Consider the following 24,847-nt stretch of genomic DNA (forward strand, 5'->3'; position numbering starts at 1 on the left):
GTCTGCAGACGCAGCAGCCCCCATTTCATGAGACACACCTAAACTAACAAACAGGCAGAATAAAGCCACAAGCTCAGACTGTAAAACCACAGCTCTCTATCATACTGTGTGTGTCCTCTATCTGGGCCAGGGAGAGTCAGTCAGCAGCAGCCTCTTATCAGCCTTCTCACCAGCCACAGGCTCATCTCGTCATGCTATCATCCCCGAGCAATGAGACAGGGAACAATCCATGCAGCCGCTAGCACAGCCCACCAAGCAGCCCACGTCTCTCTCTCTCTCTCTCTCTCTCTCTCTCTCTCTGTCTCTCTCTCTCTCTCTGTCTCTCTCTGTCTCTCTCTCTGTCTGTCTCTCTCTCTCTGTCTCTCTCTCTCTCTCTCTCTCTCTCTCTCTCTCTCTCTCTCTCTCTCTCTCTCTCTCTCTCTCTCTCTCTCTTTCTCTCCAGTCTATTCCTCTCCTCATCAGAAGGCCATGTACAGTATGTGGCATCTGGGTGTGTGTGGAGACTGAAGCGAGATTGGGAGCCAGTCAGTCCTGTCCTACTGTCAGCTAGTAATTGGGGCAGACACTGGGCTTATGTCATCATGCTCTGCCTGTCCTCTCCTTCTATTTCCCCATGTAACCTCTATAGTTTGTTGTTGTTATTTCCCACCAGGGCCGGAAGGCTGCAACCTGTTTATTTACCATCTGCCCCAGGAGTTTGGAGACGCAGAATTAATGCAAATGTTCCTGCCTTTCGGCAACGTCATCTCCGCCAAAGTCTTCGTGGACCGGGCGACCAATCAAAGCAAGTGTTTTGGTGAGTCAGTGTGTCAAAGCCGTCATCTCTGCTGAGAAAAAAAAGAATCGGATGAGAAGTCGACTGTGATGTTTGGCAATCTGCTCATGTGCCACTTTGGATTCTGCATTTAGTTGTATTTTCCTTTATTCCCTGTGTCCTAATCAAGTTGCAATGAACATTTTAAAAGTGGCGTTACATGCGAGTGAGCAGAGAGGAGAGGGTGATGAGGGGGATGTGTGCTTCGCTGCTATAGTTCAACTCATCGGCAGATGCTTTTGAGACACTGGGAGTGGGTGAGAGTGGAGGAGGGGCGATTTGTTTCTAACTACCTCCAGTTTAAGCCCACAGCTCCCCAAGTTCAAGTACATGCCTATTACCATGTAACTAGACATGCAGTATAGGGGAATATAGTCACCATAAGTTCTTCTGGCTATTAGCGTTTCACCTTCAACAAACATACTATAAAACTATGGTTCCCCAGACTCCATAGATAGCCCCTAGAGACCCAGACTCCATAGATAGCCCCTAGAGACCCAGCCTCCATAGATAGCCCTTAGAGACCCAGCCTCCATAGATAGCCCCTAGAGACCCAGACTCCATAGATAGCCCCTAGAGACCCAGCCTCCATAGATAGCACCTAGAGACCGAGACTCCATAGATAGCCCCTAGAGACCCAGACTCCATAGATAGCCCCTAGAGACCCAGACTCCATAGATAGCCCCTAGAGACCCAGACTCCATAGATAGCCCCTAGAGACCCAGACTCCATAGATAGCCCCTAGAGACCCAGACTCCATAGATAGCCCCTAGAGACCCAGACTCCCAGCCTCCTATCCAACACCTTCCTCCCACACAACCTGTAGGGATGAGACTGGGTGGTGGTGGGGGATGTGCAGGTGGACTGTGTGATCTTCAGGAGATAATAATAGACCTGTTTGAGCCCTAGACAGCAGCACCCACGAGATGAGGAGCTGGACTACAGAAATGGACCACTGTCCTCCTATATGGGCTGTCTAGGATGAGAAAAGCATGTCTATCACTACTCTACGAGGAAGGACAAAGAGGCTGTGACCTCACACATCTCACCATTATTTTCCCATGCAGCTATTAATTAAGATCTTGGCTGAAAAACAATCATTTAACCTCTCATTTTTTCTCCTTCCTTTTTATAGTCTGAGCCCCGGGGCTCTTGTGAGAGACATTAACAAATTAGACAGAAGATGCTATGCATTATGTGAACTAAATCATTACTCTCCTGCAGTAACAGGGGAAGCAATTTGATCCCTCTTCAGTTCAAAATGGGAGATGAATTCTTCCGATGCACATTGGATGCAACACACGCATACACACAATGCAATGAATCCAGGGTAGTCATTGACTTACTGAGATGAGGCAAAGTCACAGTTTAAAAAGTGACATAGTCAATGTAAAAAACAGTGTTCCAAACACAACATTCCAAACAACGTTAACATTAAGACCGATTCCATGGCAATGGAGCTTACCTTGACATCCTCTCTGGTGATTGTTAGCTGTTGGTGTTAATTATCAGCTTCAGAAAATCAGATGTGCAGCTGAAGAAGATGGTGGATCCGTCACTGAACGACCAGCTGACCCAAATGACTCGTGTTCAGTAAAAGCACAGCGAGATCTTAAAAGACTGGCTTCAGAGTGGGATGTTGAGTTTCTGGCTGTTTCAAAGTCTTAGTCTGGGGTCTGTTGGGATACACTGTTATTTGAATCCTCCATGTTTAGTTACTCAATATTGACATTTAAGGATGATCAAAACTCACCTCTCTAAGTGGTATTAGTGGAGCAAAAATGGATTTTTAGAAGGTCCTCTGAAAGCACTGCGTACACACTCGCAGACTAACACCTACCATAGAAATAGATGATCCTCTGTTTTTAGAACAGCAAGCAGCACTCTATTGTTGTGGTTGGCTTAAAGCGGGAGCAGTCTCCTTCACAACGTCCGTCAGCATCTAGCTGTGCAGATCCCTACAGCTTCGACACTAAGTCACCGCACCAGGAGTCATGCAGAGCTGTGGAATGGTGAGGCTGTGGCCTTTGTCAGTACTCCACTCTCACCTGCAAATCAAAACCTTGTCCGTAATACCCGACAATGATTTTACAGAGGAATGAAGAGCTGCGAGGGAACATGAAATGATGATTCATACATGACAGTATTCAATCTCCTCTCATAAAGGCTGTTTGGGGTGTTTTACATTGTGCTGTGCAATGAATGTGTCCCAGTCAAGTGCTGCTAGTCCTTCTGAAGCGTACAGTGCTGTGTAAAACATCCTAATAAACCTGGCAGCTGACTGATTTACATGGTGTAAAGGGGGCCAGGATTTACCACGCTTCTAGTCTGCTCTTTTCTTTGTCCTCTCTTTCTTCACCATCTTCTTCTTCCCCCTTTTCCCCTTCCTGACAATCACCTTTTGGGGTTGGGATGTAAACGCAAGGTTGAGATTGATGAGAGCAGGATGTGAGGGGGATCGCTGCTGTCTGACAGGCCCTTCCCTGCTCAGTTTGTTTAAAGGGTTTGTAAAAGCAGGAGCCTTATCACTCCCCACCTGACAAAAGCCTGCCCTCTCCCTCAAAATTAAACTGGACCCATAGCAACGTGATCAAATCAGCTGGAAGGCGGAAAATTCAGGCCGTCAATCACAGAGGTGTCTGATAAGAGCAGGCCGGAGTCCCAGCGTGGAAAGCTCCAGGCTCATTCCGCCCCAACACCCAGGTAATAACTCAGAGTACATGCAGGGCAGGGGAGAGGAGAGGCTGGCACCTCTATTCACAGGCAGGGGAGAGGAGAGGCTGGCACCTCTATTCACAGGCAGGGGAGAGAAGAGACTGACACTTTTACTCACAGGCAGGGGAGAGGAGAGACTGACACTTTTACTCACAGGCAGGGGAGAGAAGAGACTGACACTTTTACTCACAGGCAGGGGAGAGGAGAGGAGAGACTGACACCTTTACTCACATGCAGGGGAGAGGAGAGACTGACACCTTTACTCACAGGCAGAGGAGAGGAGAGACTGACACCTTTACTCACAGGCAGGGGAGAGGAGAGGAGAGACTGACACCTTTACTCATATGCAGGGGAGAGGAGAGACTGACACCTTTACTCACAGGCAGAGGAGAGGAGAGGAGAGACTGACACCTTTACTCACAGGCAGGGGAGAGGAGAAGAGAGACTGACACCTTTACTCCCAGGCAGGGGAGAGGAGAGGAGAGACTGACACCTTTACTCACAGGCAGGGGAGAGGAGAAGAGAGACTGACACCTTTACTCACAGGCAGGGGAGAGGAGAAGAGAGACTGACACCTTTACTCCCAGGCAGGGGAGAGGAGAAGAGAGGCTGACATCTTTACTCACAGGCAGGGGAGAGAAGAGACTGACACTTTTACTCACAGGCAGGGGAGAGGAGAGGAAAGATTGGCACCTTTACTCACAGGCAGATGAGAGGAGAGACTGACACTTTTACTCACAGGCAGAGGAGAGGAGAGACTGACACTTTTACTCACAGGCAGGGGAGAGGAGAGACTGACACTTTTACTCACAGGCAGGGGAGAGGAGAGGAGAGACCTTTACTCACAGGCAGGGGAGAAGAGAGACTGACACCTTTACTCACAGGCATGGGAGAGGAGAGGCTGGCACCTCTATTCACAGGCAGGGGAGACGAGAGGCTGACACCTTTACTCACAGGCAGGGGAGAGAAGAGACTGACACTTTTACTCACAGGCAGGGGAGAGGAGAGGAAAGACTGACACCTTTACTCACAGGCAGGGGAGAGGAGAGACTTACGCTTTTACTCACAGGCAGGGGAGAAGAGAGACTGACACCATTACTCACAGGCAGGGGAGAGAAGAGACTGACAACTTTACTCACAGGCAGAGGAGAGGAGAGGAGAGACTGACACCTTTACTCACAGGCAGGGGAGATGAGAAGAGAGACTGACACCTTTACTCACAGGCAGGGGAGAGGAGAGACTGACACTTTTACTCACAGGCAGGGGAGAGGAGAGGAAAGATTGGCACCTTTACTCACAGGCAGGGGAGAGGAGAGACTGACACTTTTACTCACAGGCAGGGGAGAGGAGAGGAGAGACCTTTACTCACAGGCAGGGGAGAAGAGAGACTGACACCTTTACTCACAGGCAGGGGAGAGAAGAGACTGACCCTTTTACTCACAGGCAGGGGAGAAGAGAGGAAAGACTGACACCTTTACTCACAGGCATGGGAGAGGAGAGACTGACACTTTTACTCATTGGCAGGGGAGAGGAGAGGAGAGACCTTTACTCACAGGCAGGGGAGAAGAGAGACTGACACCTTTACTCACAGGCAGGGGAGAGAAGAGACTGACACTTTTACTCACAGGCAGGGGAGAGGAGAGGAAAGACTGACACCTTTACTCACAGGCAGGGGAGAGGAGAGACTTACGCTTTTACTCACAGGCAGGGGAGAAGAGAGACTGACACCATTACTCACAGGCAGGGGAGAAGAGAGACTGACACCTTTACTCACAGGCAGGGGAGAGGAGAGACTGACACTTTTACTCACAGGCAGGGGAGAAGAGAGACTGACACCTTTACTCACAGGCAGGGGAGAGGAGAGACTGGCACCTTTACTCACAGGCAGGGGAGAAGAGAGGAGAGACTGACACCTTTACTCACAGGCAGGGGAGAAGAGAGGAGAGACTAACACCTTTACTCACATGCAGGGGAGAGGAGAGACTGACAACTTTACTCACAGGCAGAGGAGAGGGAGAGACTGACACCTTTACTCACAGGCAGGGGAGATGAGAAGAGAGACTGACACCTTTACTCACAGGCAGGGGAGAGGAGAGACTGACACTTTTACTCACGGGCAGGGGAGAGGAGAGGAAAGATTGGCACCTTTACTCACAGGCAGTGGAGAGGAGAGACTGACACTTTTACTCACATGCAGGGGAGAGGAGAGGAGAGACCTTTACTCACAGGCAGGGGAGAAGAGAGACTGACACCTTTACTCACAGGCATGGGAGAGGAGAGGCTGGCACCTCTATTCACAGGCAGGGGAGAGGAGAGGCTAACACCTTTACTCACAGGCAGGGGAGAGAAGAGACTGACACTTTTACTCACAGGCAGGGGAGAGAAGAGACTGACCCTTTTACTCACAGGCAGGGGAGAAGAGAAGAAAGACTGACACCTTTACTCACAGGCATGGGAGAGGAGAGACTGACACTTTTACTCATTGGCAGGGGAGAGGAGAGGAGAGACCTTTACTCACAGGCAGGGGAGAAGAGAGACTGACACCTTTACTCACAGGCAGGGGAGAGAAGAGACTGACACCTTTACTCACAGGCAGAGGAGAGGAGAGGAGAGACTGACACCTTTACTCACAGGCAGGGGAGATGATAAGAGAGACTGACACCTTTACTCACAGGCAGGGGAGAGGAGAGACTGACACTTTTACTCACAGGCAGGGGAGAGGAGAGGAAAGATTGGCACCTTTACTCACAGGCAGGGGAGAAGAGAGACTGACACCTTTACTCACAGGCAGGGGAGAAGAGAGACTGACACCATTACACACCGGCAGGGGAGAAGAGAGACTGATACCTTTACTCACAGGCAGGGGAGAGAAGAGACTGACACTTTTACTCACAGGCAGGGGAGAGAAGAGACTGACCCTTTTACTCACAGGCAGGGGAGAAGAGAGGAAAGACTGACACCTTTACTCACAGGCATGGGAGAGGAGAGACTGACACTTTTACTCATTGGCAGGGGAGAGGAGAGGAGAGACCTTTACTCACAGGCAGGGGAGAAGAGAGACTGACACCTTTACTCACAGGCAGGGGAGAGAAGAGACTGACACTTTTACTCACAGGCAGGGGAGAGGAGAGGAAAGACTGACACCTTTACTCACAGGCAGGGGAGAGGAGAGACTTACGCTTTTACTCACAGGCAGGGGAGAAGAGAGACTGACACCATTACTCACAGGCAGGGGAGAAGAGAGACTGACACCTTTACTCACAGGCAGGGGAGAGGAGAGACTGACACTTTTACTCACAGGCAGGGGAGAAGAGAGACTGACACCTTTACTCACAGGCAGGGGAGAGGAGAGACTGGCACCTTTACTCACAGGCAGGGGAGAAGAGAGGAGAGACTGACACCTTTACTCACATGCAGGGGAGAGGAGAGACTGACAACTTTACTCACAGGCAGAGGAGAGGAGAGGAGAGACTGACACCTTTACTCACAGGCAGGGGAGATGAGAAGAGAGACTGACACCTTTACTCACAGGCAGGGGAGAGGAGAGACTGACACTTTTACTCACAGGCAGGGGAGAGGAGAGGAACGATTGGCACCTTTACTCACAGGCAGGGGAGAGGAGAGACTGACACTTTTACTCACAGGCATGGGAGAGGAGAGGCTGGCACCTCTATTCACAGGCAGGGGAGAGGAGAGGCTAACACATTTACTCACAGGCAGGGGAGAGAAGAGACTGACCCTTTTACTCACAGGCAGGGGAGAAGAGAGGAAAGACTGACACCTTTACTCACAGGCATGGGAGAGGAGAGACTGACACTTTTACTCATTGGCAGGGGAGAGGAGAGGAGAGACCTTTACTCACAGGCAGGGGAGAAGAGAGACTGACACCTTTACTCACAGGCAGGGGAGAGAAGAGACTGACACCTTTACTCACAGGCAGAGGAGAGGAGAGGAGAGACTGACACCTTTACTCACAGGCAGGGGAGATGATAAGAGAGACTGACACCTTTACTCACAGGCAGGGGAGAGGAGAGACTGACACTTTTACCCACAGGCAGGGGAGAGGAGAGGAAAGATTGGCACATTTACTCACAGGCAGGGGAGAAGAGAGACTGACACCTTTACTCACAGGCAGGGGAGAAGAGAGACTGACACCATTACACACCGGCAGGGGAGAAGAGAGACTTACACCTTTACTCACAGGCAGGGGAGAGGAGAGACTGACACTTTTACTCACAGGCAGAGGAGAGGAGAGACTGACACCTTTACTCACAGGCAGGGGAGAGGAGAAGAGAGACTGACACCTTTACTCACAGGCAGGGGAGAGGAGAGACTGACACCTTTACTCACAGGCAGGGGAGAGGAGAAGAGAGACTGACACCTTTACTCACAGGCAGGGGAGAGGAGAGACTGACACTTACTCACAGGCAGGGGAGAGGAGAGGAGAGAACTTTACTCACAGGCAGGGGAGAAGAGAGACTGACACCTTTACTCACAGGCATGGGAGAGGAGAGGCTGGCACCTCTATTCACAGGCAGGGGAGAGGAGAGGCTGACACCTTTACTCACAGGCAGGGGAGAGAAGAGACTGACACTTTTACTCACAGGCAGGGGAAAGGAGAGGAAAGACTGACACCTTTACTCACAGGCATGGGAGAGGAGAGACTGACACTTTTACTCATTGGCAGGGGAGAGGAGAGGAGAGACCTTTACTCACAGGCAGGGGAGAAGAGAGACTGACACCTTTACTCACAGGCAGGGGAGAGAAGAGACTGACACCTTTACTCACAGGCAGAGGAGAGGAGAGGAGAGACTGACACCTTTACTCACAGGCAGGGGAGATGATAAGAGAGACTGACACCTTTACTCACAGGCAGGGGAGAGGAGAGACTGACACTTTTACCCACAGGCAGGGGAGAGGAGAGGAAAGATTGGCACATTTACTCACAGGCAGGGGAGAAGAGAGACTGACACCTTTACTCACAGGCAGGGGAGAAGAGAGACTGACACCATTACACACCGGCAGGGGAGAAGAGAGACTGACACCTTTACTCACAGGCAGGGGAGAGGAGAGACTGACACTTTTACTCACAGGCAGAGGAGAGGAGAGACTGACACCTTTACTCACAGGCAGGGGAGAGGAGAAGAGAGACTGACACCTTTACTCACAGGCAGGGGAGAGGAGAGACTGACACCTTTACTCACAGGCAGGGGAGAGGAGAAGAGAGACTGACACCTTTACTCACAGGCAGGGGAGAGGAGAGACTGACACTTACTCACAGGCAGGGGAGAGGAGAGGAGAGAACTTTACTCACAGGCAGGGGAGAAGAGAGACTGACACCTTTACTCACAGGCAGGGGAGAGGAGAGACTGGCACCTTTACTCACAGGCAGGGGAGAAGAGAGGAGAGACTGACACCTTTACTCACATGCAGGGGAGAGGAGAGACTGACAACTTTACTCACAGGCAGAGGAGAGGAGAGGAGAGACTGACACCTTTACTCACAGGCAGGGGAGATGAGAAGAGAGACTGACACCTTTACTCACAGGCAGGGGAGAGGAGAGACTGACACTTTTACTCACAGGCAGGGGAGAGGAGAGGAACGATTGGCACCTTTACTCACAGGCAGGGGAGAGGAGAGACTGACACTTTTACTCACAGGCATGGGAGAGGAGAGGCTGGCACCTCTATTCACAGGCAGGGGAGAGGAGAGGCTAACACCTTTACTCACAGGCAGGGGAGAGAAGAGACTGACCCTTTTACTCACAGGCAGGGGAGAAGAGAGGAAAGACTGACACCTTTACTCACAGGCATGGGAGAGGAGAGACTGACACTTTTACTCATTGGCAGGGGAGAGGAGAGGAGAGACCTTTACTCACAGGCAGGGGAGAAGAGAGACTGACACCTTTACTCACAGGCAGGGGAGAGAAGAGACTGACACCTTTACTCACAGGCAGAGGAGAGGAGAGGAGAGACTGACACCTTTACTCACAGGCAGGGGAGATGATAAGAGAGACTGACACCTTTACTCACAGGCAGGGGAGAGGAGAGACTGACACCTTTACTCACAGGCAGGGGAGAGGAGAAGAGAGACTGACACCTTTACTCACAGGCAGGGGAGAGGAGAGACTGACACTTACTCACAGGCAGGGGAGAGGAGAGGAGAGAACTTTACTCACAGGCAGGGGAGAAGAGAGACTGACACCTTTACTCACAGGCATGGGAGAGGAGAGGCTGGCACCTCTATTCACAGGCAGGGGAGAGGAGAGGCTGACACCTTTACTCACAGGCAGGGGAGAGAAGAGACTGACACTTTTACTCACAGGCAGGGGAAAGGAGAGGAAAGACTGACACCTTTACTCACAGGCAGGGGAGAGGAGAGACTGACACTTTTACTCACAGGCAGGGGAGGAGAGAGACTGACACCATTACACACAGGCAGGGGAGAAGAGAGACTGACACCTTTACTCACAGGCAGGGGAGAGGAGAGACTGACACTTTTACTCACAGGCAGGGGAGAAGAGAGACTGACACCTTTACTCACAGGCAGGGGAGAGGAGAGACTGGCACCTTTACTCACAGGCAGGGGAGAAGAGAGGAGAGACTGACACCTTTACTCACAGGCAGGGGAGAAGAGAGGAGAGACTAACACCTTTACTCACAGGCAGAGGAGAGGAGAGGAGAGACTGACACCTTTTCTCACAGGCAGGGGAGAGGAGAAGAGAGACTGACACCTTTACTCACAGGCAGGGCAGGGGAGAGGAGAGGAGAGACTGACACCTTTACTCACATGCAGGGGAGAGGAGAGGAGAGACTGACCCCTTACTCACAGGCAGGGGAGAGGAGAGGAGAGACTGACACCTTTACTCACAGGCAGGGGAGAGGAGAGACTGACACTTTTACTCACAGGCAGGGGAGAGGAGAGGAAAGATTGGCACCTTTACTCACAGGCAGGGGAGAGGAGAGACTGACACTTTTACTCACAGGCAGGGGAGAGGAGAGGAGAGACTGACACCTTTACTCACATGCAGGGGAGAGGAGAGGAGAGACGGACACTTTTACTCACAGGCAGGGGAGAGGAGACGAGAGACCTTTACTCACAGGCAGGGGAGAAGAGAGGAGAGACCGACACTTTTACTCACAGGCAGGGGAGAGGAGAGGAGAGACCGACACCTTTACTCACAGGCAGGGGAGAGGAGAGGCTGAAACCTTTACTCATAGGCAGAGGAGAAGAGAGAAGAGGCAGGCACCTCTACTCGCAGGCAGGAGAGAGACACCTCTACTCACGGCACCCTCCACCTTCCCACACCTACACCCAGTACGCCCCGCCCTGAACCTGGCACCATGCTCCAACCCTGCTCCTCTTACTCTACACACACACACACACAAACACATAAATACACTTTCATTTCCACCATTTCCTCCATTACAAACTTCAGAAGCCTTTTTAAATCTTAAATACAATTCAAGTTTTACAATTCCTGCATTGCAGTTCTCCTGAAACAGGGTGATCAAATTAAGATCCTACATCTGTATGGACCAACGCTCATACACACAGATATTCTCTGTCAGTTTCTCAAACACACAGAAAACAAAACCTCACATGTAGTGTGACCCTCCTTTTCATCTCATCTGCTACTCTGTTGTTCAAATTACACCCTCTGACTTCTAACACTCTTCAATTAGGAGCTTTTTGATATCTATATCATTAACCATTTCGTTATTTTGTGTAATCATGTTTTTATTTCAGTGAATTTCAATTTACCTCCTGAATAGAGAAAATTAAGACCCATTGTTGTTGCATTGTTGGAAGCTAAAAAGGGGTCTCTCTCTTTCTTCCCCTTTTCATTATTTCTTTCTCCGCCTCTCCCCATCTATCCTTCACTCTGTCTCTCTCTCCCTCCCTCCTTCGTTGTGTCCCAGGCTTTGTGAGCTTCGATAACCCGTCCAGTGCCCAGGCGGCTATCCAGGCCATGAATGGTTTTCAGATAGGCATGAAGCGGCTGAAGGTGCAGCTGAAGCGGCCAAAGGATGCCAACCGACCTTACTGACCCCTCTGCCGTCCACATCCAGGTAAGAGCAGACGCCATGCTATGCCCACATTCATGCCCAGATCCAGGGTTGAATGGCAGACAGCCCCTCAGGGTGCTGGCCAATGAGGAGGGAGTAGGAGGGGCAGTGGGCTGACATGTCTGACTCCCCCCAGCTAAACTCCAATCGCACGATGAGGGCTACTGCATACCTGAAACATGTTATTTTGGTTGTATACGTTAGACTACACATCATTGTAACAAAAGACCAGTACATGTGTTTCCATTGTATATTTCCATGAACAATTTGTAAATCTTATTTGTATGTTTTACAATGGCCTCACCAAAGTGAAGGGATTGTAATAATGGCATATACAGTATAATGTGTAATGGAAATGATAAATGCTACCTTCATTTCTTGTCAGATAGCATTTGAGTAAAGACATGTAGCACTAATTGAAAGGAGGCTGTCTGAGCAGACTGCCTGAGGAGAGGAGAAGAGCGGAGAAATGACCTTGACGTAACACATTGACGAGGGACAAGTGGAGAATGTCCTGAACAATGATGAGGACAGGCTCGTCATTATGGCATCCTCAGTGTGTCTCTAACAACAGCCGTGTGTGTGTGTGTGTGTGTGTGTGTGTGTGTGTGTGTGTGTGTGTGTGTGTGTGTGTGTGTGTGTGTGTGTGTGTGTGTGTGTGTGTGTGTTTGTGTGAGTGTGAGTGTGAGTGTGAGTGTGTGTGTGTGTGTGTGTGTGCGTGCGTGCGTGCGTGCGTGCGTGAGGATGGGGGTAAGTCTGCCTGGGGTTGGTCTCCTGCCGTTCTAACTGCTCAGTATGTGTGTATTCTTCTCATTGTTAGAGGAACACATTGTCTGTAAGTGTGTAGTGTTCACTGTTCATCCCATGTACTCTCCTGTCTGGTCCAGTCCAGGCTCTTCCTGTGTGAGATTTTACGTTGTTACTTTATTTGTTTTGGGGGTAAATGAATTTAATGTGAGACCAATTTCACTGAAAAGCACACAAAATAATAACCTCAAACTTATGATTTAAAAAGACCATTCTTCTCCACTCTTCTACTAACTCAGTAATTCTGCCGACAATTTCTGGGTCTTAAAGAATTTATGATTGACTAAAGGTACTCAATGTACATACCAACATCATAGCATACAATGCATTGACAAAATCCAATTATTTAGAGTGTGACTGTTAGTTTGAGATGTAAAATATGCCATTTGGCCTGGTCTTATCTTTGTGAGTACAGTGCAGCACTCTAGTCTTTTACCCTATAAATGTTCTCTGACTGAAAAGCCTCTCAGAACTGCTTCAAAAAGAAAAATAAAGGCCATTATTTATTTTTGAAGGTTCCATTTTTATCTCTATATTTCCAATTGTATTTGTTGATTTGTTGACTTTTTCATTTTGACAGTAATAACCTCCCTTCATTTGGTTTGTCAGCCAGAGACGTTGAGAGAGAGAGAGAGAGAGAGAGAGAGAGAGAGAGAGGCTGGAATAAATGGGAAAGTAAAGTCTACATCATATTTACCACTTGAGAAAAAAAAATGGAATTCCACCACTTCTCTTCTTCTTTTGTTTTGCACCCAACCCAACCTGCCAACCGGCCAATCATAACATGAGATGGCCTCTCCATGGTCGTTGTGTAGCCAACCAGTAGCCACCAGTCACGGGGACACGTTCCCAGTTCCCACACCTGTAAGTTGAACCCATGGTGTCATTTTATTCTGGATGACGTCATGTTGCAGGACTGTGACTGCGTGCGTTGCATGACGTGGCGTCGAGTCCATTTTATATCTCTCTCTTTTTTTCGCCCTCTTTTTAATATACTTTTGGCAGCTTGTGAAGTACAGTAAATGGATGCCTTTTTGATTGCTGCTAGCTGTTGTTAGGTACATCTGACATGCTGATTGACTGGTTGATCATTATCAATGACGTGACTTTTGACCTTATTTGCTGTTGTAACGTGACCTTGTGTGTTTAATTTTTTCTCGTGAACTTCAATGGTCAATGTGTATGGATATTCTGTATCTCTCTCTCTCTCTGGGTGTGAATACTATATATATATGAAGAAACTGTGTGTATATATATATATATATATATATATATATATACACACAGTTTCTTCAGAAAGTATTCACACCTCTTAGAGTTTTTCCGCATTTTGTTGTGTTACAGCCTGAATCTAAAATGTATTAAATTGAGATTTTGTGTCACTGAGAGGAGACAGGGCACCTATTGGTAGATGGGTCAAAATTTAAAAAAAGCAGAGATTGAATATCCCTTTCAGCATGGTGAAGTTATTAATTACACTTTGACCCAGTCACTATAAAAGACACAGGCGTCCTTCCTAGGTCAGCTGCCAGAGAGGAAGGAAACCAATCAGGGATTTCACCATGAGGCCAATGGTGACTTTAAAACAGTTACAGAGTTTCATGTGATAGGAGAAAATCAAATCAAATGTGTCACTTGCGCCGAATAGAACAGGTGTAGACCTTACAGTGAAATGCTTACTTACAAGCCCTTAACCAACGATGCAGTTTTAAGAATACCTAAAAAAGTTAAATTTAGAAAAAAGTAAGAGATAATAAAAACAAATAACTAAAGAGCAGCAGTGAATAACAATAGCGGGGCCATATACAGGGGGTACCGGTAAAGAGTCAATGTGTCAATGCGCGGGGGTACCGGTGTCGAGGTAATTGAGATAATTATGTACATGCAGGTAGGGTTGTTAAAGTGGCTATGCATAGATAATAACAGAGAGTAGTAGCAGCGTGGAGGGTGCAAATAGTCTGGGTAGCCATTTGATTAGCTGTTCAGGAGTCTTATGGCTTGGGGGTAGAAGCTGTTTAGAAGCCTCTTGGACCTAGACTTGGCACTCAGGTACTTTCCGTGCGGTAGCAGAGAGAACAGTCTATGACTAGGGTGGCTGGAGTCTTTGACGATTTTTAGGGCCTTCCTCTGACACTGCCTGGTATAGAGGTCCTGGATGGCAGGAAGCTTGTCCCCGGTGATGTACTGGGCCGTACGCGCTACCATCTGTAGTGCCTTGCCGTCGGAGGCTGAGCAGTTGCCATACCAGGCAGTGATGCAACCCGTCAGGATGCTCTCGATGGTGCAGCTGTAAAATCTTTTGAGGAAGTGAGGACCCATGCCAAATCTTTTCAGTCTCCTGAGGGGGAATAGGTTTTGTCATGCCCTCATCATGACTGTCTTGGTGTGCTTGGACCATGTTAGTTTGTTGTTGATGTGGACGCCAAGGAACTTGAACCTCTCAACCTGCTCCACTAAAGCCCCGTCGATGAGAATGGGGGTGTGCTCGGTACTCTTTTTCCTGTAGCTCACAATCATCTCCTTTGTCTTGATCACGTTGAGGGAGAGGTTGTTGTCCTTGCACCACATGGTCAGATCTCTGACCTCCTCCCTATAAGCTGTCTCATCGTTGTCAGTGATCAGGCCTGCCACTGTTTCATCAGCAAACTTAATGATGGTGTTGGAGTTGTGCCTGGCCGTGGAGTCATGAGTGAACAGGGAGTACTGGAGGGGCCCCAGTGTTGAGGATCAGCGTGGCGGATGTGTTGTTGCCTAACCTTACCACCTGGGTGCGGCCCATCAGGAAGTCCGGGATCCAGTTGCGGAGGGAGGTGTTTAGTCCCAGGGTCCTTAGCTTATTGATGAGCTTTGAGGGCACTATGGTGTTGAATGCTGAGCTGTAGTCAATGAATAGCATTCTCACATAGGTGTTCCTTTTGTCCAGGTGGGAAAGGGCAGTGCAGTGTGGAGTGTTAAAGAGATAGCATCATCTGTGGATCTGTTAGGGCAGACGTGAGTGCCAGGGGTCGGTAGTCATTTAGGCAGGTTACCTTTGTGTTCTTGGGCACAGGGACTATGGTGGTCTGCTTGAAACATGTTGGTATTACAGACTCAGACAGGGAGAGGTTGAAAATGTTAGTGAAGACACTTGCCAGTTGGTCAGCGCATGCTCAGAATTCATATCCTGGTAGTCCGTCTGGCCCTGCGGCCTTGTGAATGTTGACCTGTTTAAAGGTCTTACTCACGTCGGCTGCGGAGAGCGTGATCACACAGTCATCCGGAACAGCTGATGCTCTCACAATCTTTTGCAAATTTTGTAGAAATAAAAACAGAAATACCTTATTGCATAAGTATTCAGACCCTTTGCTATGAGACTCGAAATTGAGCTCAGCTGCATCCTGTTTCCACTGATCATCCTTTAGATGTTTCTAAAACTTCATTGAAGTCCACCTGTGGTAAATTCAATTGATTGGACATGATTTGGAAAAGGACACACCTGTCTATATAAGGTCCCACAGTAGACAGTGCATGTCAGAACAAACCAAGCCATGAGGTTGAAGAAATTGTCTGTAGAGCTCCGAGACAGGATTGTGCCAGATCTTGGGAAGTGTACCAAAAAATGTCTGCAGCATTGAAGGTCCCCAAGAACACAATGGCCTCCATCATTCTTAAATGGAAAAAGTTTGGAACCACCCAAGACTCTTCCTAGAGCTGGCTGCCTGGCCAAACAGCAATCGGGAGAGAAGGGCCTTGATCAGGGAGGTGACCAAGAAGCAGATGGACACTCTGACAGAGCTCCAGAGTTTCTCTGAGGAGATGGGAGAACCTTCCAGAAGGACAACCATCTCTGCAGCACTCAACCAATCAGGCCTTTATGGTAGAGTGGCCAGACGGAAGCCACTCCTCAGTAAAAGGCACATACATAACAGCCTGCTTGGAGTTTGCCAAAAGGCATCTAAAGACTCTCAGACCATGAGAAACACGTTTCTCTGGTCTGATGAAACCAAGATTGAACTCTTTGGCCTGAATGCCAAGCGTCACTTCTGGAGGAAACCTGGCACCATCCCTACAGTGAAGCATGGTGGTGGCAACACCATGCTGTGGTGATGTTTTTCAGTGGCAGGGACTGGGAGACTAGTCAGGATCGAGGGAAAGATGACCGGAGCAAAGTACAGCGATATCCTTGATGAAAACCTGCTCCCGAGCACTCAGGACCTTAGACTGGGGTGAAGGTTCACCTTCCAACATGACAACGACCCTAAGCACACAGCCAAGATAACGGAGGAGTGGCTTCAGTACAAGTTTCTGAATGTCCTTGAATGGCCCAACCAGAGCCCGGACTTGAACCCGATCAAACCTCTTTGGAGAGACCTGAAAATAGCTGTGCAGCAATGCTCCCCATCCAAGCTGACAGAGCTTGAGAGAACCTGCAGAGAAGAATGGGAGAAACTCCCCAAATACATACCCAAGAACACTCAAGACTGTAATCGTTGCCAAAGGTGCTTCAACAAAGAACTGAGTAAAGGATTTGAATACTTATGTAAATGTGATATTTAATTTGGCTATTTCTTTAATTATATTTGCTAAAATAAAAATACAAATCTGTTTTGATTTGTTATTATGGGGTATTGTGTGTAGATTGATAAAGGGAAAAAACGATGTAATCCATTTTAGAATAAGGCTGTAACATAACAAAATGTGGAAAAAGTCAAGGGGTCTGAATACTTTCTGAATGCACCGTAAATGACAGAGTGAAAAGAAGGAAGTCTGTACCAACTTGACAGAGCTTGAATAATTGTCAAAATAATCATGTGCAAATATTGCACAATCCAGGTGTGCAAAGCTCAAAGAGACTAACCCAGAAAGACTCAGCTGTAATCACTACCAAAGGTGATTCTAATGTGTATTGATTCAGGGTTGTGAATACCTTCTGTTTGTAAATGAGATATTTCTAAAAATATGTTTTCACTTTGTCATTATGGGTTATTGTGTGTAGATGCACCCATAATGACAAAGTGAGAAAAAATATATATTCAATAAATGTTGAATTCAGACTGTAACACAACAAAATATGGAATAAGTCAAGGGGTATGAATACTTTCTGAAGGCACTGTGTATACCAACAGTGTTTATGCAATTATTTATCATTTGTACCAATGTTTCTTAACGCAAGAGAGCTGATGCCAACTTTTGTTGTCACAAGACAGATTCTTTGCTAAAATAACCTTCTTCTTTTTTTAGCAATCCCCAGCTTTAGTTGAGTGATAGACAAGATGACCCTGTGTTTGTGCAGCCAATTAAATATCCTCCATCCATATATCCATCCACAAACTGTAGAGAAGCACAGGAACATTTTGACTCTCCTCCACTCATCCCTGCATTTCATCTGCACTTGGAGTGCTTGGTGTGATTGTTTTGTTTGCCTAACATGAGGATAACTTCCCATGTATATATTTATGAGGGGGCTAACCAATTACATGGCGATTGCAGAGCTGCAGGCAGTGGTGTAGCCCCACACACTCCAGCCTGACTCCACCCACATTCACACACAAACACAAACACCATCAAAACACATCAAAGAAACTAATACCATGAATGGTGCCTCCTCTGCTTGTGTTGTTTTAGTCTGGTCTTTTCAGTATTATCATGACCAACAATTAACTCAATGTGTTTGTAACTATTTTACCACTGAATAGATTACTGGTGCATTACTGGAGCATTCCATGCATGAGTTACTATTGTTACTATTGTCTCGATATTTTTACTCTCTCCAAAATCTGTCAAAATAAGCACCATGCGTTTCTATGGGCTTATTTTGGACCGAAGCCTGTCACCTGCCTTCCTGCCTTTGGGACAACAACTCCCGTTGTTAGGGCAGAGACATGAGCATCTTGTCATTATATACAGATCTCTGACTTAACTAAGTGCAGTCGGTCAGGACAACCAGCCAGCTCGGGCACTGTGTCTCTGGGTTCGCCTGTCTCCCTTGTGGATCAGGTCTCTCTGGGTTCGCCTGTCTCCCTTGTGGGTCAGGTCTCTCTGGGTTCCCCCTGTCTCCCCTGTGGATCAGGTCTCTCTGGGTTCGCCTGTCTCCCTTGTGGGTCAGGTCTCTCTGGGTTCGCCTGTCTCCCTTGTGGGTCAGGTCTCTCTGGGTTCGCCTGTCTCCCTTGTGGGTCAGGTCTCTCTGGGTTTGCCTGTCTCCCTTGTGGGTCAGGTCTCTCTGGGTTCCCCCTGTCTCCCCTGTGGATCAGGTCTCTCTGGGTTCGCCTGTCTCTCCTGTGGCTGTGTCTCTCTGGGTTCCCCTGTCTCCCCTGTGGATCAGGTCTCTCTGGGTTCACCTGTCTCTCCTGTGGCTGTGTCTCTCTGGGTTCCCCTGTCTCCCCTGTGGCTGTGTCTCTCTGGGTTCCCCTGTCTCCCCTGTGGCTGTGTCTCTATGGGTTCACCTGTCTCCCCTGTAACTCAGGTCTCTCTGGGTTTCCCCTGTCTCCCCTGTGGATCAGGTCTCTCTGGGTTCCCCTGTCTCTCCTGTGGCTGTGTCTCTCTGGGTTCCCCTGTCTCCCCTGTGGCTGTGTCTCTCTGGGTTCCCCCTGTCTCCTCTGTAACTCAGATCTCTCTGGTTTCCCCTGTCTCCCCTGTAACTCAGGTCTCTCTGGGTTCACCTGTCTCCCCTGTGGCTGTGTCTCTCTGGGTTCACCTGTCTCTCCCGTGGCTGTGTCTCTCTGGGTTCCCCCTGTCTCCTCTGTAACTCAGGTCTCTCTGGGTTCCCCTGTCTCCCCTGTGGATCAGGTCTCTCTGGGTTCCCCTGTTTCCCCTGTGGCTGTGTCTCTCTGGGTTCCCCTGTCTCCTCTGTAACTCAGGTCTCTCTGGGTTCCCCTGTCTCCCCTGTGGCTGTGTCTCTCTGGGTTCACCTGTCTCTCCTGTGGCTGTGTCTCTCTGGGTTCACCTGTCTCCCATGTGGCTGTGTCTCTCTGGGTTCCCCTGTCTCCCAGGTGGCTGTGTCTCTCTGGGTTCACCTGTCTCCTCTGTAACTCAGGTCTCTCTGGGTTCCACTGTCTCCCCTGTGGCTGTGTCTCTCTGGGTTCCCCTGTCTCCCCTGTGGCTGTGTCTCTCTGGGTTTCCCCTGTCTCCTCTGTAACTCAGGTCTCTCTGGGTTCCCCTGTCTCCCCTGTGGCTGTGTCTCTCTGGGTTCACCTGTCTCCTCTGTAACTCAGGTCTCTCTGGGTTCCCCTGTCTCCCCTGTGGCTGTGTCTCTCTGGGTTCACCTGTCTCCTCTGTAACTCAGGTCTCTCTGGGTTCCCCTGTCTCCCCTGTGGCTGTGTCTCTCTGGGTTCAGCTGTCTCCTCTGTAACTCAGGTCTCTCTGGGTTCCCCTGTCTCCCCTGTGGCTGTGTCTCTCTGGGTTCCCCTGTCTCCTCTGTAACTCAGGTCTCTCTGGGTTTCCCCTGTCTCCCCTGTGGGTCAGGTCTCTCTGGGTTCCCCTGTCTCCCCTGTGGCTGTGTCTCTCTGGGTTCACCTGTCTCTCCTGTGGCTGTGTCTCTCTGGGTTCCCCTGTCTCCCCTGTGGCTGTGTCTCTCTGGGTTCCCTTGTCTCCCCTGTGGCTGTGTCTCTCTGGGTTCACCTGTCTCCCCTGTGGCTGTGTCTCTCTGGGTTCCCCTGTCTCCCCTGTGGCTGTGTCTCTCTGGGTTCCCTTGTCTCCCCTGTGGCTGTGTCTCTCTGGGTTCCCCTGTCTCCTCTGTAACTCAGGTCTCTCTGGGTTCCCCTGTCTCCCCTGTGGCTGTGTCTCTCTGGGTTCCCCTGTCTCCCCTGTGGCTGTGTCTCTCTGGGTTCACCTGTCTCCCCTGTGGCTGTGTCTCTCTGGGTTCCCTTGTCTCCCCTGTGGCTGTGTCTCTCTGGGTTCCCCTGTCTCCTCTGTAACTCAGGTCTCTCTGGGTTCCCCTGTCTCCCCTGTGGCTGTGTCTCTCCGGGTTCACCTGTCTCCCCTGTGGCTGTGTCTCTCTGGGTTCACCTGTCTCCCCTGTGGCTGTGTCTCTCTGGGTTCCCCTGTCTCCCCTGTGGCTGTGTCTCTCTGGGTTCCCCTGTCTCCTCTGTAACTCAGGTCTCTCTGGGTTCCCCTGTCTCCCCTGTGGGTCAGGTCTCTCTGGGTTCCCCTGTCTCCCCTGTGGCTGTGTCTCTCTGGGTTCACCTGTCTCCTGTGGCTGTGTCTCTCTGGGTTCACCTGTCTCTCTGGGTTCGACCCTGCCTCACACAGGAAGCGGCGCAGGTCCTAATCCAGGCACTTGTCATCTCCCGTCTGGATTACTGCAACTCGCTGTTGGCTGGGCTCCCTGCCTGTGCCATTAAACCCCTACAACTCATCCAGAACGCCGCAGCCCGTCTGGTGTTCAACCTTCCCAAGTTCTCTCACGTCACCCCGCTCCTCCGCTCCCTCCACTGGCTTCCAGTTGAAGCTCGCATCCGCTACAAGACCATGGTGCTTGCCTACGGAGCTGTGAGGGGAACGGCACCTCAGTACCTCCAGGCTCTGCTCAGGCCCTACACCCAAACAAGGGCACTGCGTTCATCCACCTCTGGCCTGCTCGCCTCCCTACCACTGAGGAAGTACAGTTCCCGCTCAGCCCAGTCAAAACTGTTCGCTGCTCTGGCCCCCCAATGGTGGAACAAACTCCCTCACGACGCCAGGACAGCGGAGTCAATCACCACCTTCCGGAGACACCTGAAACCCCACCTCTTTCAGGAATACCTAGGATAGGATAAAGTAATCCTTCTCACCCCCCTTAAAAGATTTAGATGCACTATTGTAAAGTGGCTGTTCCACTGGATGTCATAAGGTGAACGCACCAATTTGTAAGTCGCTCTGGATAAGAGCGTCTGCTAAATGACTTAAATGTAATGTAAATGTCTCTCCTGTGGCTGTGTCTCTCTGGGTTCACCTGTCTCCCCTGTGGCTGTGTCTCTCTGGGTTCCCCTGTCTCCCCTGTGGGTCAGGTCTCTCTGGGTTCCCCTGTCTCCCCTGTGGCTGTGTCTCTCTGGGTTCACCTGTCTCCCCTGTGGCTGTGTCTCTCTGGGTTCCCCTGTCTCCCCTGTGGCTGTGTCTCTCTGGGTTCCCCTGTCTCCCCTGTGGCTGTGTCTCTCTGGGTTCCCCTGTCTCCCCTGTGGGTCAGGTCTCTCTGGGTTCCCCTGTCTCCCCTGTGGCTGTGTCTCTCTGGGTTCCCCTGTCTCCTCTGTAACTCAGGTCTCTCTGGGTTCCCCTGTCTCCCCTGTGGCTGTGTCTCTCCGGGTTCACCTGTCTCCCCTGTGGCTGTGTCTCTCTGGGTTCACCTGTCTCCCCTGTGGCTGTGTCTCTCTGGGTTCCCCTGTCTCCCCTGTGGCTGTGTCTCTCTTGGTTCCCCTGTCTCCTCTGTAACTCAGGTCTCTCTGGGTTCCCCTGTCTCCCCTGTGGGTCAGGTCTCTCTGGGTTCCCCTGTCTCCCCTGTGGCTGTGTCTCTCTGGGTTCACCTGTCTCCTGTGGCTGTGTCTCTCTGGGTTCACCTGTCTCTCTGGGTTCGACCCTGCCTCACACAGGAAGCGGCGCAGGTCCTAATCCAGGCACTTGTCATCTCCCGTCTGGATTACTGCAACTCGCTGTTGGCTGGGCTCCCTGCCTGTGCCATTAAACCCCTACAACTCATCCAGAACGCCGCAGCCCGTCTGGTGTTCAACCTTCCCAAGTTCTCTCACGTCACCCCGCTCCTCCGCTCCCTCCACTGGCTTCCAGTTGAAGCTCGCATCCGCTACAAGACCATGGTGCTTGCCTACGGAGCTGTGAGGGGAACGGCACCTCAGTACCTCCAGGCTCTGATCAGGCCCTACACCCAAACAAGGGCACTGCGTTCATCCACCTCTGGCCTGCTCGCCTCCCTACCACTGAGGAAGTACAGTTCCCGCTCAGCCCAGTCAAAACTGTTCGCTGCTCTGGCCCCCCAATGGTGGAACAAACTCCCTCACGACGCCAGGACAGCGGAGTCAATCACCACCTTCCGGAGACACCTGAAACCCCACCTCTTTCAGGAATACCTAGGATAGGATAAAGTAATCCTTCTCACCCCCCCTTAAAAGATTTAGATGCACTATTGTAAAGTGGCTGTTCCACTGGATGTCATAAGGTGAACGCACCAATTTGTAAGTCGCTCTGGATAAGAGCGTCTGCTAAATGATTTAAATGTAATGTAAATGTCTCTCCTGTGGCTGTGTCTCTCTGGGTTCACCTGTCTCCCCTGTGGCTGTGTCTCTCTGGGTTCCCCTGTCTCCCCTGTGGGTCAGGTCTCTCTGGGTTCCCCTGTCTCCCCTGTGGCTGTGTCTCTCTGGGTTCACCTGTCTCCCCTGTGGCTGTGTCTCTCTGGGTTCCCCTGTCTCCCCTGTGGCTGTGTCTCTCTGGGTTCCCCTGTCTCCCCTGTGGCTGTGTCTCTCTGGGTTCCCCTGTCTCCCCTGTGGGTCAGGTCTCTCTGGGTTCCCCTGTCTCCCCTGTGGCTGTGTCTCTCTGGGTTCCCCTGTCTCCCCTGTGGCTGTGTCTCTCTCATCAATCTCTAATTGAGAGCCACTTCAGGGTGTGCGCATTTGTGTGAAAGTAGGTAGTTATCCATGTAGATATAAATATGTTTTTCCAGTAGTTTGGTCTTCATCAGTTGCTTCCACTTAAAACTCCCCTCTGGAAATACAAGCTGTTATGTTTTAAATGGACTGTTTTCTCTTCTTCTATAACTTCTATGGTAGATGCCTACTTTGAATTACTGGTGTTTTTGTATAAAAGCTGGAACATCTATAATCAGGTATCTTTGTGCAAAGCCTTATCTCTAATGGTCCTGCTTGCCTCCGCAGATATGAAATACGTTACCAGCATCTCATCTCCCACAGTTAAGTAGCTGATCTATTATAAAATGGTAACAAGCTCGTTTCTCAGGAGAAAATAACAGAACAAAGACTTGTGCGGCATATGTTCGCTCCACAAAGTCAAGTATTTTTCATGTGGGCTCTGTGAGAGTGATTAGCTGTGATTTGGCTGTCTTTTTGTACCAGGATTCAGGGCCAGTACACATTAAGTATGATTGCATCCTAACTTCAGCTTATTTAACCAGAGCCAAAAAGCACATAAATCCACAAAAAGTATCTATTTCATATCTACTGCTATGGCAATAAAGACATTATAGCTCTGGGTGTATTTTCCAATAGTTTTGAGCATTCGTTTTAAATTTGTTCACTACACACACAAAAAAATGTCACATGAAAAGATGATCATGCACTTTCCCTCCCCCTGGAGTTTTGTAATAATCCCTTTTAACATGATAATATTGTCATTAATGGGCTACTATTTGACCTTCAGTGCATTCCTTCATCTTTAGCGTCCCCTTTCCCTCGGTTGTCATTTGGGCTTTTTAAAAATTATTATCACAAATGAACAGAAATGATTATTAACAGAGGAATTAACATAGATGACAGGCTAACATTTAGTCAAATCTTTTTTCTGAGGCGAGAGTAAAGTTGCTTTAAATACCTACCGCCTTTGGATTAGTGCTGTCACAGCATACATCTGTTCCATATGGTAAAACACAACCCCTCCACCTCCAGCTTACTTCTTTCTAGATTTGATTGACATCCTCCTTCTTTTCCTTTGTCTGTTTTCCATTCTGTTAGCTGTGCCTGTCAGTGTGCTAAACCAGGCAGGAGCCAGCACCCTGAACAAGACCCCTGTGCCCTCGCCTCACTGAATCTGCTCTCTCTCTCTCTCTCTTACAGGATGAAGGGCCACAACACCTTATTTCCACAAGTGCAGTATAAAGTACAAAGACTTCTTGCTCTGCTACATATCATGAAAGAAGGGTGGTCCCTTGATTCTGCTGGAAGAATAGCTGGAGAAGATTGGGTGACTGAGGAGAAAGAACCCGGAGATTCTTGTTTGTTTTTTTAGCAAATGCCTCTTTTTTTCCATGTTTTGCTTTGGCGTCTGTGGACGAGGATTTTTTGCAGAGACCAACTTTTTGCTGCTGTTTTTTAGAGAAGATGGAAAACCTTTATAGACACATTATGCTCAAAGCATGCAAACTGACACCGGTACATACACACACACACACACACACACACACACACACACGCACACGCACACGCACACACACAAACACACACACACACAACACACACACACACACACACACACACACACACACACACACACACACACACACACACACACACACCAGCCTGCTGCCATTTTGGTTTTCGTGCCTACACAGGTGATGTGCTCTGTGACAGGGCGAGCTCTGAGGAAAGAAGAAGAGAAATGGAGAATCCAGGAGAATTTACAAGCATCATTCCTTAGGAAATAGGGACCAAAGGACTTAACGCTTTTTAAAATAATATAAATATATACATATATATATATATATATATATATTTAAAAAACTCTTACCTTGTAGCTGCAAGTATTACAATTT

The 24,847-nt window shown here is 49.3% G+C and overlaps 1 protein-coding gene across 5 annotated transcripts in view; it reads left to right on the forward strand.

Moving 5' to 3' along the window:
* Positions 1-24,513, forward strand: part of LOC115112531 (CUGBP Elav-like family member 3-B) — a 200,008-nt gene extending 175,495 nt beyond the window's left edge. For 4 of the 5 annotated variants that reach the window (XM_065011925.1, XM_065011927.1, XM_065011928.1 and 1 more), the window contains exons 11-13: positions 653-796; positions 11,452-11,601; positions 24,153-24,513. In XM_065011925.1, coding sequence (XP_064867997.1) covers positions 653-796; positions 11,452-11,579 — 272 coding nt within the window. In that variant the 3' untranslated portion in view covers positions 11,580-11,601; positions 24,153-24,513. The other variant, XM_065011926.1, reaches the window with a different exon arrangement.
* Positions 24,514-24,847: the final 334 nt, after the last annotated feature.

Source organism: Oncorhynchus nerka, linkage group LG27, assembly GCF_034236695.1.
Source record: "Oncorhynchus nerka isolate Pitt River linkage group LG27, Oner_Uvic_2.0, whole genome shotgun sequence".
Taxonomy (NCBI): domain Eukaryota; kingdom Metazoa; phylum Chordata; class Actinopteri; order Salmoniformes; family Salmonidae; genus Oncorhynchus; species Oncorhynchus nerka.